Source organism: Diorhabda sublineata, chromosome 5, assembly GCF_026230105.1.
Source record: "Diorhabda sublineata isolate icDioSubl1.1 chromosome 5, icDioSubl1.1, whole genome shotgun sequence".
Lineage (NCBI taxonomy): Eukaryota > Metazoa > Arthropoda > Insecta > Coleoptera > Chrysomelidae > Diorhabda > Diorhabda sublineata.
Window position 1 is genome coordinate 26,777,690 of NC_079478.1, and position 14,388 is coordinate 26,792,077.

The window sequence follows — 14,388 nt, forward strand, 5'->3', positions numbered from 1 at the left end:
ATACAACGGAATGCACGTACTGTAGCCAAATGGATGACGCGGAACACACATTTTTCGTATGGAACCCACAGCGAATTGAAATTGAACAATGTGTAGGAGAAACACTTACTCCAGATAATATTTTACACCATATGTTACAGGATGAAAAAAAATGGAACATAGTATCGGTTATGATCCAGAAAATAATAGAGACAAAAGAAGAAGATAGAAGTAAGCACAGGCTAAAATAAGTGTAAGGCAACGCTCGGAATGCTGAAGTAATACTTAACGGTAGTTCCAGCACTCTTCTCAGCAGGTGAATCCACGTATGAGGGGTAAGGGTTTAGTCGGTCGGCAGTACAACAGCCAATAGCCAACCCGACACTATCTAGGCACAATATTGATCAGCCTAGATGTCTGAGAGCAGATTCCTAATCCCCTCCCCCCCAAATATATATATATATATATATATATATATATATATATATATATATGTTTTAAATATCTGTGAATAACCCAAATAGCACTCGTATGACAACACGTTTTGAGTTCGGTCACCATTAAAAATTCATTATGGCAATGTCATATTTGACATATTCACATCAGTGTTGCCATATTATGTGGTATATGTCGCCATATTGTATTAATAGTGTAGAATGTACTCATATGAAACTTCGCAGATAATTATAGAAGCGAAAACTACGGAATTTAAAACTGTGAGCCTAATAGTACCATCACTTATAGAAGGACAGAACTTATTGAACAGCCATTTGAAACAGCTCGGTCACATTAACAAAATGCAGAAAAAAGTATGTGGGACAATATATTTGGAATTGAAGAATTTTGAAATGCGTTTAGAAAATGACCCAAAAATGTGAAATAAAGAGTGGAAATCCTGCAGAAAAATATAGAAAACGGAATCAGGAGTGAGGATACATGTAGTTTACGTTTACGTGTTTACTTGAAACAGAAAGAAAAACAAAGTGCCACTATTTACGGGCTAATTGAGAAAAAACACCAGATAAGCTGCAAAAGAGATGGATTCAATAGCCTCTTGGTTTGATGTGATGGAAACGATTTTAAGTACTACCCAGTTTCATAAGAAAGTCATGGACACTTTTATATTATATCCTGTAGGTCATTTTGCAGAGAAAATACTGGTACTATCGTTCAACTATATGCAATTGAAATATTATTTACTCGACTAAATGATATAGAGAAAAAAATATTAACCACCAGTGAATTGACTCCGTGTTCAGAAAAATATAGCTATTTCAAAATATTCCATAAATTTTTCTATAACTAACTACTGAGCAACGAATTTTTTCTAGAACTATGAACCTATCACAACTTTCACTCACATTTCTTGCATTCGCGACAAGTCTTCGCAGATATTGTTAGTGGAATGTTGATTACCAATTACTTTGGTATTTAGTATACAATCCTGTTGATTTTCCTTTTCGTTTTCGGAATAAAAACCACAAAAACAGGATCTCGCAGGCATTGAACTTGCATTGTCAAAAAATGAATAATATAATACGATTATACATATATTTGGTATGTGTATTTATTTAGCAGGTCATATGAGGAGAGAATATACAAGTTGTCCGAATTTAGGGATATGCTGTCACTTGTAATTTTGTTAAACGATTTTATTGACTGTTTTGATATGGTCTGTAAAGTTGAGTATGAATACCAATTATAGCTTTCTATTTACTAGTAAAAAGATGATGAGAAGTAACAAACTAACATAATATATGGTGATATTCTAACCTCGATAATCATTGTAAACATTTCAATCACTTGAGATCAAAATTATAAACACTGAGCTCTTTTACATCCTCGATATATACCAGTTTGGTAGTAGAAACTTTGTTTCACAAGTACTTCTATAAAAATAATTCCAAAGAATTCAGATTTGAGAATTTGATTGGACATTCGATAGATTCTCTTTTACCTACTTCTCTGCCTTGGAATACAGTATCAAAATGGTGATATTTTTTAATACTCAAAAAAAATTCATAAACTTAACGTTTGAAATCGAAGGATACTTAATAAGAAACCTATTCACAAAAAATTTTGATGTAAGTATTTTTCTATCTAATCAATCAACGTCAATATCCACATTGTGTAGCCAAAATCTGATTATTTGTAATTTTGAGCAAATTTAGAAGATACTGACAATCGACATAGATTTGTCATACAAAATGTCTTTGTTTTTGGCGTATTTTTTGAAATGTGTTCGCACTATCCAGTGTGGAATTTTACTAGATATCTGAAAATTTTTATAGCAGATAACCTATCCATTGAATAAAAAGTTTTATTTGATATTGAAGTGCCCTTTTCAATCCTTTAACAAAATTTGACAAAATTTTTGGGCCTCGATTTCACAATTAACAAGGCGCTTCAGCTCTGATACGTAAACGTTTGACGTTATAAAAAATACTCGCACCACAATTTTTGTTGGTTTTTTGGTTTTAGATACTAATCAAGTATCCTTCGCAAGGAAAATTTGACAAATTTTGGGGCTCGATTTCAAAGCAAACGAATCTCGTCTGGCCTCAAACGTGAGCTTCATGAATTTTTTTTGCTGTATAAAAAATACTCCAATTTTTTGTTAATATATTACTTATGTACTCTTCACAATAGTCAAAGAACATTTTTCATTTAGATTACTTTTTGAGTATCCTCTGCAATAGTTTTTATTTTTGGAATCTTCAGTTTAGAATCGTGAAATATGTACAAAAAGACGCGTATGAAAATGTTTTATCCACTCAATCTCCTATTTTTGGTAGTAAAATTATGTAGTCTGTTATAATGTCATTATATGTCTCCTCTATTAACGTTTTTTCGCAAAAGTTCAGTTTATTTTGAAACAGCAGCCTTCGTGGTAGAAATCCTTGAATAAATTCACACGTCTCGGTTTATGAGTTTTATGAATGTAATGTAGTGAGCTATGCTCACATGTTTTTTTACTAAGTTTTCCAATTCCTCACTGCAAATTACTCTGAGAGCTATGAAAGTAGTTGAGAATTTTTGGCAAAAATACAGGTCAGGTGGTGAAGGTAAGAAAAACATGGTAGACTGAACAGTTCATAATAATGAACATAGATCAGCATTCGATTAACTTTATGGTAGTACCGATTGAATAAAAAAGTACTAATATCTTCCTTTCCATATAAATAAAAACTATTGTACGATCCATGAGGAATACTACACAAAACCTTAAGTACGTTTTAGCTGCAAAAACTACTGCTACTGCTCCAGCTGTATTTATTTCGGTTGATATAACAAAACTCCTAAATCCAATCGGTTTTGTTCTCTATTAATATTAATCTAATGAGCCGTTCATACTCTTATTCTAAGAATCATAATTTTTGTTATATATGCTCTCTATTTCATTATTAGCTCCTCAATCACCAACTATCAAGTTGCCAATGGGGGTTAGACATTAAGTCATCATACACCGGTATTTAGGAAACAAAAGGACATGTAACAATTATTTACTATAAAATTTTTGTAAATCAGATTCGTTCAATCTTTCATTACTTTATCTTTGAGTATTGTGAGTATAGTTTGCTGTGATTGTTAACTTTTTTCATACGCTCTTCGTACATGCACAATACTTATAATAATTCCATTTATATTCTGAACCGGTCATGGAAATAGAAAGACCGTTAGAATTTCACTCTCAACATCAAACTTTGCTTAAAACTGCATCATTCCCAGGTTTGTATTAGATTATGTTATTGTTAATACGATTATCATTATGATCCACTTTAACTAATCGAGAAAAAACACAATAGAATTAGAAAGTATTTTATAGTCGCAGATGTTGGGAATACTTATTTTAAATAAATTTCTAATAACGGTTTGTTTGCAAAACACAAATATCTGTGAGATGAAATAGGTCATGCATTATGATTATTATTCATTATACTTATATTTGTGCTTTTACAAAATTTGAAGTAGTTATTTTCTTTCAAAATGATCTTCTCTAGTGGAGGATACAACGTGAAAAATACAACTATTTTAGAAGTTGTTGAAATATTTATTCAATCCAATACACATGCCACTATCTCATAGAAAACTGAATGATGTTGGCCTCGATCGACACTATCAATATATCGATAGTTACATAATTTATTAATGTGAAAATTACATTATACTAGGAAACGTGATATAGGTGAATAACATCAGCTTGCTTAGGTCTCGTTAGTGGTCCTCTTCTTTATTCCTTACCTACACTTATAATCATTTTTAAACATGTATATGTACGCAGATAAAGTTCAGTCCACACCTCTACACCGACCTGAATAGATTGTGTAGAGCAGATATTACAGTGAATAAAGTAACATCACCGTCGATGGTAACTAGCTGCTCTTATATATTCCAGTATGTTGTGGTTGATGTAGCTAATCAATTTCATTTTTCCTTCAAAGTGTCCATAGTTCTTACTATGATAAATTTTTCTCCTTTAAGAAGAATTCTCGATATTTGTTACTATTTAGTATATTTTCTCATTATTCCAACTTTTTCTGTTTGAACTCTATTCATGGAGATAAACTCTGTTTTTATTCTTCCTTCATTCACACTTTTCTCTTTATTATTTCAATAATTAACTTTATAATATAATAATTAACTCTTCACTGTTCATGGCTCTTTCTTATCAAATTATTCTAATGTTTCCATCTGATGCAATACTAAATATATATTTAGAAATTGTAACCTCTTGTCAAACATTGCTGTTAAATTGATATTTCCTTCGTTTGTTCTTCTTGTATTATTAATCTTACTGACGATATCCTTATGGTCCCGTTATTTGAATCCTTCTTTGTTATTATCTAAATTATCTAAAGCCTGTGTAAAGTTTGAATATTTTGTTGAGTTAAGTTGAGATCAATGTATTAATAGCATTTCACAGTTATTTGTTCAATGGGTGTGGTTTGGGTCAATGTATACATGCTTGGATGTATTGAAATCTGAATTATCTATTGCGCCGCATCCTCTACTTTCCAAGATCTGTTCTAGAACCAGTACTTCTTTTATTCCCCACTTTCAATAAATTCCAAACATTCGCCAGATTCAGTTTGGGTATGTTTTCCCAATATATCCAGTATGCTCTCTGAAATCAATCCTTGAAATTCTATAATGTCTTGGATTTAAGTATGGGGTTAGATATTTCCTCTTCTTATTCGAAAATCTGCAGTCGTCTGTTGGAATTCTTTGCATTCTGTCATTTTCTGGTCGTAGTTCCCAATGATATCTTTGTTTGTTAGGGCTACTTTGTTGTCTTCATGTGAATATTGCATCGAGGCTGATTCCACAATAAGCTTTTGGTGCATAGAGTGCTAGTTCATCTATTATGCCACTTCTACTGTAGGGTGTCGTGGTACTTACAATAGAAGTTTTAACCATTCTAAAACTATTTTGGAGCCGATTATAGAAGAGCTTTCCGATTCAATAGATGCTTGGCTATTTGTCAGTATCATTAACCTCTGCCTTTTAAATCTCTTATTATCAATGAGCATGACGCATATATAATACATTATCATAATTTGTTTGGTGTGTTTGGTGTCTTTTTTCACTATTTTTCACAGGTGTGTTTTTCTCATTTTATCTTTGTTGTTCTGTAGTTTGCACATTCGAGCCTCTCTGTTTGTCGTGATCAGAATAATTAATTAATTAATTATTTTTCCCATATTTTCTCGCTCATTCAAATTTGACTTGTATAGAGTTTTCTATCACTTTACTATGTTTCTATGACCTCGTTTAGAGACCATTCCTTTATGTTTCTTTCGTCCAGATTCATTACTTCTTTGTCTTTGTTGTGAATAATCTGGTAGTTTTTCTACTATTATCTTTGAGAATCAGTTATTCGCCTTTCTCTAATTTTAAATGATTTGGAATTGATATGGAGCAAGCAGATTGTTATAATCTTACTAATAACTATTGAAATCATGATTACAGAATTCATAGAATTGGGCACCGATCATCAAAATTGAAGATATTGAAATACAACATTTCATAATTGAAATGAGTTGTAATAATATAGAAACCGATACCAATTCATTTTCTCCTCAAATAAAACGTTTCAACTTTTCTAGCAATCCAACTTAACAAGTCATTAAATTGTTAACGATAACATATGCTAACCGAATAAATTCTGCATTAGATTTAAGCAAGATAGAAAGTGTATTTACATTATTTTCACGTTGCCGATAATGCGTGTCCCATACAATCAACTTGATAAAAGACTTACCAGGTTAATTGAATTATTCTCGCAATAATGAAGTATGATACAATGAAAGTTCTTGGAATAATAAAAATCAAACATGAAAAAGTGGAATATTTTATTCTAATAAGTATAAAACCTGAAAATTCTTAAAAACCGTATCTGAAACTTATCATAAGAATAAAACAAGTATTTGATTTTTGCTAACTCTATGACCTTGACCGCGTTTCTCACTGCCCTCGCTTTACCGATAGTTCTCTATTCCAGCGAGACGAATTAAAACTCACAGTGTTAGGTTGAAAATTTGACAGCACAAATTATTATTCGATAAATAAATATGTATCAACGGGGACCATAGTTACATCGGCACAAGTACGATTTCCGTGGCTTTCCTGTATTTGACTACGCCATTTTGAAACCCAAAATAAGTCGAAAATAAGAATTAAAATTTTTGATATCTCGCTTAGTTTTCGAGATATATATACTTCAAGTTGGAAAAATTTTTATTCAATATTTCTATATGTTACAGACCGTTTATGAAAAATAGACCATATATAAAAGGACTAGTCTGTATAGAAAAGGACTGAGGATATTAGTCTATATGTGTAAAAAGCTTGTTTTTTAATTAACTATCTAGTCCGTTTGTAAAAGGTCTAGTCTGTTTATATACGGCAGAACTGTACCTACGCCATAACTATATTTTTAAGATATTTAAACACAATTATTTTTACTTGTTTATTACAAAAATAGAATAGTGAATAGAAAATATATAATAATGCTACCTAAACTAACCTAACCTAAATAAATAACTTTTGAAAGGAATCAGAACGTACTTTTTGCTCGAAAGAGGATATATTTATATTAAATTACTAATTATTTTTTTTTCATTTCATAAATAATGAAAAACAATCGACAGTTCTTTATGAAAAACATCAAATTATTCATGTATTCATCGTATGTTGAGTTATATTCATCACAGAGTGATGAAAGTTATCAAAAATCGTTAATTAGCTATAAAAATCTGTTTTTTTCAATATAATTTTGGAGTGTCAGGGTAAATAATATGAAAATTGAATAAAAAATCTATTCTTTATTTGACCACAAGTTTCATATTGAATTTGAAGTGATAAAATATTCATTTGAAACGAATTAGAGAACGCCATCTGTTCAATAAAGCGAATTTTGAACTAACGTTTGATTATAACTTTAAGTATCGATATCTCGAAAACGAAGCGAGATATCAAAAAATTTCATTGTTCATTTTCGATTTATTTTGGTCTATTTAAGCCAAGTCTGCTGTTAAATTGCGGCGCCACGGAAATCGTGCTCTCCCCGTTATATCAATACGGAATTTATAATTGAATTACTATTATAGTTATATATGAGTTTGAGAACCTACATATCAAACCGGACAGTTTTTCAGAAAAGAAATTGAAGATTGGGAGATTTTAATCTCCCGCAGACCTTGGAGTACCATGCGGATCTACTGGAATCTAATAATTTGGAAGTTGATAATGAAAGGTTATTTACAATCAACGAATGAGGCAAAACTGTTTTCAGTACAACGAATTCTACAAGCAAGACGAAGGAACAGCTGTGGTAATTGAAGGCAATTGCTCACCGATTATGGCTGAATTGTTTATGAGTCATTTCGAAAAGTAAATTAGTCAAGAGTTTCAGTATTTTCCCAGGGTATGGTGAAGGTATTTTGATGATAATGAGTTTCTATACAAAAAAACCTGGAAAAAACTCATTTTTGCAAAATGTTCATATATAGAGATCAGAGTTACCATTTTCAGATACCTCAGTAATTAAAAATAGTAATAGACTAGAATTTCATGTATTAAGGGAAATACCGCTAAGTGCAGGTATATTTCGACTGATTCTTTCCATTATATCAAATATAAGATTTCCAGTTTTCATTTTCTGGTACATCGTTCAATTCACTTTCCACTTAACATAGAGAGGAAAGGGAAATGTGAATAGGTTATTAATTTTCAATCACGAAATTTGCTCTGGTACTTTTCAATACTGTTTATAAGGAGGGACTGGGATGAATATTTATGAAAATGGGTTTCAAATTGGTTTCTAAATATGGAATATATGGAATTAGCTGTAGTGATTGTATCTCGGGAAGACCAAGAGATCCGTTAATGTTCGGTCTAAAGAGCACATAGTTCATTTCAAATATGGATGAAACAAAAAACGAGTGTGAACTTTCTCACCAAGGAGGCCAAGATGGTTCATTGGTGGCAAGTCAAGTTTTAGGTATTAGTTTACCTTCAGTCTCTGAAGATAATAACTTGGTTATCAAAAGGCGCTACAGACAGTGTAATTGAGAGTGTTGCTGTGACAGAAACTTTCATTCAGATTTGGATTTGAACATTAATGAGTAACAATGAAATGAAGTTAATTATCCAAAATTCAATCTTGTGTAGCTCACAGCTACAGCAACTGGTGTTATTTCGAATCACATTAAACTATGATCTATTCTGTTTACTTCACAACACTTTATATCTATTTCTACTTGAGTTACAGGAGGAATGTTAATCCAAGCAACTATCAAAACATCAATTGTTCAATAGTTTAGAATTTAAACATGCTTATATTCAATTTATAGGGGCAAATATAACATGCATCAGCAATGTAGAGGGTGACGCGAAAGCTTTAACAATCAATATCAGGATAACTAAAGGGTACAATATTAATGGTAAATAACTGAATTTAGAAATCAAAATAAAAATTCATAATGCCACAATTATGCTAACACTGAGATCAATGTGTGGATATTCGTTCAACCGGAAAAGAAGTGAGGAAACATAAGATATAATATTTAGAAAATATGTAATAAAACAGAAACTGGAGAAAATATTGGAAAAACCATGTGAACAGAATGACCGGATCTTTGATATAGAGAAATGACCACTAAGTTCGATTGCCATGAATAAAAACAAGACCCATTTTAATCATATCGTAGATGTTTGATACATAAAATTGATGCATTAATAGCCTAATCTACAATACAAGAAATAGTTTTTGGTTCTTTAAGAGTAATGTTTTCATGCTATATTGACAGCTGAAGGATTTATTAGAAACAATTCTATAACAAAATTATAAGTTATAAAATTCCTCTTTTCAGCTTGTTTCTTGATTATGTATTTATTTAGAAAAAATTTCATATTACTAACCTATTAGTATTTTCAGTTTCTATGACCTTATTATGATTCTTAAACATCCCATTTCAAATATATGGTATGGGAATTGTTCTTGATCCATTCCCCGCTATATCGTACAATCTATGATGACTGTATCCTCCATTTTCATAGGATGTTGAATGTGAGTGCGATTTACTATATTGAGGTTGTTCCACTATTTCCAATGTAGTCTGTTTCTGGCCTCCGCTAACTAATATTTTTAAACCTATTACTGCAGCTAATAATAACGCCATTTTTCCCATAACTAGAGCAAAACCAGACATAACTGCTATACCTTTATAGGCAATGGCTAAGAAGATAGCTTTGGTTGCTAGAGCCCAATATAGAGCGAGGTTGCCGCTACCACCTTTATTCTTCTTTTTCCTACTTTCTTCTATTGGCTTTGTGTTTTTTAGCTCTAATCTATGGCTTTCCATAAATCTGAAAAAATATGAATATACAGGTTATATTTGAAATCAAACTTGCGAAACGATACCCTAGAAAACCAAACTAAACTGAAGGTTTCATTGGAATATGGTATATGCTGTGTGATATAGATATACTCATATTAAATATGAATCATACAAATTAAATTCATTCAATTTAAAAAAAATTAGGTTCCGTAAGTTATAGAGAATGGAGCAAATACATCGAAAATCATTTGACCCATGTGTGATTTTTAAGAGTAATAACCTGTAAATTTCTGCATATCATTTTCCTATAAAATAAGGTTCTGTATATAATACCTAGAGTAAAAAGTGGATAATTTGGAAGTAATTACCAATATCAATTCACCAATTTACTTTTTAAACTAACATTTTCAAATTATTTTCTAAATTATTCTAATTGACTCACATTGACCTCAATGTCTATTCTGTTCTTACATTAGAGCTGCTTTTGTCGAAGTTAACTCAAAGCTTGTTCTCTAGTTCCATAGTCAAAAAGACTTCTAGCATTGGGGCCTATTTCAAGCTGCTATGAATTTCTCGATGAGGGTTGGTTCGTTTTAGGTGACCCAGAGAAGCTACAACTTTCCATTTTTGCTTCCACTTCCATTTAGATGCTTACAGAGGCAAGGATATACTCTAAAAAAACCAGTGACGAGGTATCGCATATTTTTCTAGCATCCGAATGACCTAGAAGTCAAACTAACAAACTTTATTATTCATGCCTTATGATTCAGATCCCTAAGGAACATCAGATCAGCTTTGATTTGATGACGTGGAACCTCTTTGCTTTTTCTATCGTAATAGATCGCAGTGTCATTTCCTTGCTCGTTTTCACACATTTTTCAATAGCAAGTAGTTTTGTCTGGAAGGCGCTGGTACTAGAGTTCTTCGATATGGATAATCTGGTACCAGTTCCAAATATTGATGTGTCAGCTCCGTCGTGGTTTTCTAGCTATCTCTCTACCATATTATAGAATTTTTCTTGAGATTATGAGTAGCAGATTCCTTTTATCAGTTCAACTTTCCTCTTAACATCGTAGTGAAAGCCTATTCGAAGCTTATTATCTTGATAATATCGTCAGCTCAAAGAAGACTGGGTTCTAACTATTCATAAACTAATACTTTAATTTCTGTTTGTGAGTGACCGAACATTTTTAGGGTTATTATCAACGTACAATAATTAACTGTTATGAATCATCAACATATTCCATATTAGTACCATGAACTTGGTGTTTCAAATATGTCCCCATAGCTAGTGAGGCTATGATAAATAGCTGGTTATTCCTAATCTGTTAATTATACCACCAGAAGATTTATGTTCCATAATAATAGTACCTCTAGGGCTCGATATAGAGCGTAACCACAAAAAGTGGTTAGAAGAATATAACGCTGGCAAATAGTTCACGTCACAATCCACATGGCAACGTGCTCACCACAATTCTGATATTCAATTCCTCTCACTACCTCCTTTAGTACAATTTAAGTCTCGATATTATTTTGAATGGTATTTTGGTATTAGAATATAATAGCGATTCTAAGTTGTGTGTTACATTGGGTCAATTTAAGGGAATACCACCACCAAATATTTTTGCCAAGCAGTATGTCAGTCTAAAGAAAAGTGTCTAATATCAAATATTTTCAAAACAAGTGAATTGAGAGACAATTCCAAGCAAATATCAAACAACATACAGTTTTTCCAATTAATCAACATGGAATGTAAAGTAGAAAGCTTGCTATGAGATATAACTTCTTTATTAAAATCAACCATTAGTTATTTCAGAATCAAATGACTTAAAAAAAGGCATTGAACATGCTATTATAGGGTTAGAACAATTTATCACTGAAATCATACACATCCAAACAAAAAAATCCATAATATATATTGAACTTTAGTGAGTGTCTTATGCATAGTTTTAAGTGATTACATACTTGAAAATAGCTTTAGACCTTTATATAATCAGCATCATAATAAATTTCACTATACTGAATATATGTTTATTGGTATTATAATCATGAAATATTACCTGATAGCTATATCGCTGAGAATATCGTTCAACTGAAGACTTTCAAGTCGTGCTAATTTAGCTTTGGTAAAATTTCTTCCGAAAAAGCCATCTACAATATTTTTGTTTGCCACAAAGCTAACACCATCAAATAAATCCAACTTTTTCATCATAACAGCTCTATATACAATTTTGATAGCTTGAATTTTCAAACACTTAAACATTTCCTGGGTACTAGCACATTGATGGAAAACTTTTTCAAGCAATCTCATTCCGCTACTTTGAACACCGACTATTAATAGTGATGGGATAAGGAAAGCGATAGGTCTGAAAAACATAGTTATTCTGATGGAACTAACCAAATTACGTTGGAAAAACTGCGTTTTATCTCTTAGCGTTCGTGAGTTTTCTGGAGCGTAATATTAGAATTTATTGTTATTGGAAAAATTAACATGATATTATATCGATGCGTGAGAGAGATTATTTTAGTGATGTGATAAATAACTTGTTAATTATTAATAAGCGTGTTTAGAGTGACCATGTAAGAGGAGCACTGGCCTTATATCTAACAGTTATTATAGTAAAGTAAAAAATTCTTTCAGTTCTCTAGGGAGCGTAATCGCATTTTCGAATATTTCTTCGTATTGAATATGGTGGAAATTAACATTTAAACATTTAAAAATAAATGAAAAACTCACTAACTAGATTCTATTAATCTTAGATTGATAAAAAATGCCTTGATCGGGCTACAACCATGATAAGAGTGCTTCGATTAACATCTCTCGTGTTATAACAAAAAATTGATGAATGAGGATCTAACGATTTAGTTTTCAAATTCTATTTGCTAACCTGAATGTGAATTTCAAAATAATTTTGCATATTTGATAATATTTATATATTGAATGCTTATTTTAGTTTATTGCTAAAATATAATTCATTCATCCAATGATGATTTTGAAATTAAAAAGCAAAAAATGGTGGTGCTAAATTCAATTCATATGAGGATTGTAATTATTCACAATGTGTTTTGTTTGTTTTTATTTGTGAAATCCTGTTGCACACGATAAAATGTTCAAATATTCATGAAGAAATATCTTTTGGATAAGAATTTATAAAGTAGTTGATGGAGCCAAAATTAAGTCCTAACATTGTGTGGATTGAAGGTTCTCAATATACAGCGAATGTCTTCTTCTTCTTCTTCTTATTTTAAGACTGTGTCTTGTGTTTTCAAAGAGGCAGCCTAAGTTGTGACTGCGAGGACCGGCTTTCGTACCAGCGCTTTGGTGGTCTTCCAGGCGGTCTACTTGTATTGGGTCTCTCTTCCTTTGCGATTTGCGCCAGTCGATCGTTGTTCATTCTATTGACATGATCTCTCCATGCTCTTCTTCTAGTTCTGGCCCATCTCACTATATCCGGAACGTCACACATTCTTCTGATTTCACTGCTCCTTATTCTGTCTCTTAGTGTTTTCCCTGTGATTGAGCGTAATGTCTTCATCTCAGTTGTTCTAAGAATCCGTTTAGTAGTTGCAGTCTCCGCCCTCGTTTCTATGGCGTATGTCATTACTGGTCTGACACAAGTTTTATATATCCGTGTTTTGCTTTCGATACTTAAAAATTTATTCCTCCATATCACGGTTCGAAGGAATCCTGATATCCTAAATGCTGCTGCCAGTATTGTGGGCAGGATTGAGTAGCTCAACGACCATGCTGCCGGTCCCAAGCCCGGATAAAAGAGGAGGGTTGTAAGGCAAGGCTAGCTACCTACCTCATGTAAAACATCCATTTGCTCAGAGAACGAAGAAAATAGCCTCGGATAGGTCTGATAAAACTTATAACAACCCGGCAAAGTTAAGGAAAAAACGATTTTGGAAGCGACAACAATTGCGAATAGCCACCTGGAATGTTACATCAATTGCTAACAAAGACCAAGAAACCATAATAGAGCTTAAGAAACATAAAATAGACATATGTGCCTTGTCTGAGACGAAAAAGAAAGGAGGTGGCAACTTTAGAATCGCGGAGTATACATTGATATATAATGGGAAACCAAAAGATGGAAGAGCAGTATCGGGAGTAGGCCTATTAGTGCACGAGAAATACGACAAAAACATAATAGACATAAAGTATATAAGCGACAGACTGCTACAAACCACGTTTAAATTTACAGAAACAACTAAAACCCATATATTAAGCGTGTATGCTCCTGATACGAGTAAAAGTCAAGAAGAAACAGACTCATTCTATGATGAACTGCAGATCACCATGGATAAGATACCGAAGCAAGACGAAATTATGATACTGGGAGATTTTAATGAAAGGATTGGTAACGAGGTGTAATTAAGAATCGGTTTAACGAAGAAACACTCAACAGCAATGGAGAACAACTCATACAATTCTGTGCACATAATGAACTACGCATTAACAACACGTTTTATCCCCATAAACAACAGCACAAGTATACGTTCGAGAACACAAGAGGACATAAATCGATTATAGACTACATTATTACAAACAGAAATATTCATC

The 14,388-nt window shown here is 32.1% G+C and overlaps 1 protein-coding gene across 1 annotated transcript; it reads right to left on the reverse strand.

The window, feature by feature from the left end:
• Window positions 1–9,455: 9,455 nt before the first annotated feature.
• LOC130444690 (uncharacterized) lies at window positions 9,456–12,198 on the reverse strand. Its single transcript, XM_056779967.1, has 2 exons — window positions 11,882–12,198; window positions 9,456–9,849 (listed from the first exon to the last, which is right to left on the reverse strand). Exons 1-2 carry the CDS (start codon window positions 12,196–12,198, stop codon window positions 9,456–9,458), a joined length of 711 nt encoding a protein of 236 aa, XP_056635945.1.
• Between the last annotated feature and the right edge of the window lie 2,190 nt (window positions 12,199–14,388).

Excerpts from the sequence above, each read along its gene's own strand:
- LOC130444690 (XM_056779967.1), bottom strand. The coding sequence starts at position 12,198 with ATGTTTTTCAGACCTATCGCTTTCCTTATCCCATCACTATTAATAGTC. Across the intron at positions 9,850-11,881 it reads CTCAGCGATATAGCTATCAG|ATTTATGGAAAGCCATAGAT; the intron begins GTAATATTTCAT and ends ATATTTTTTCAG.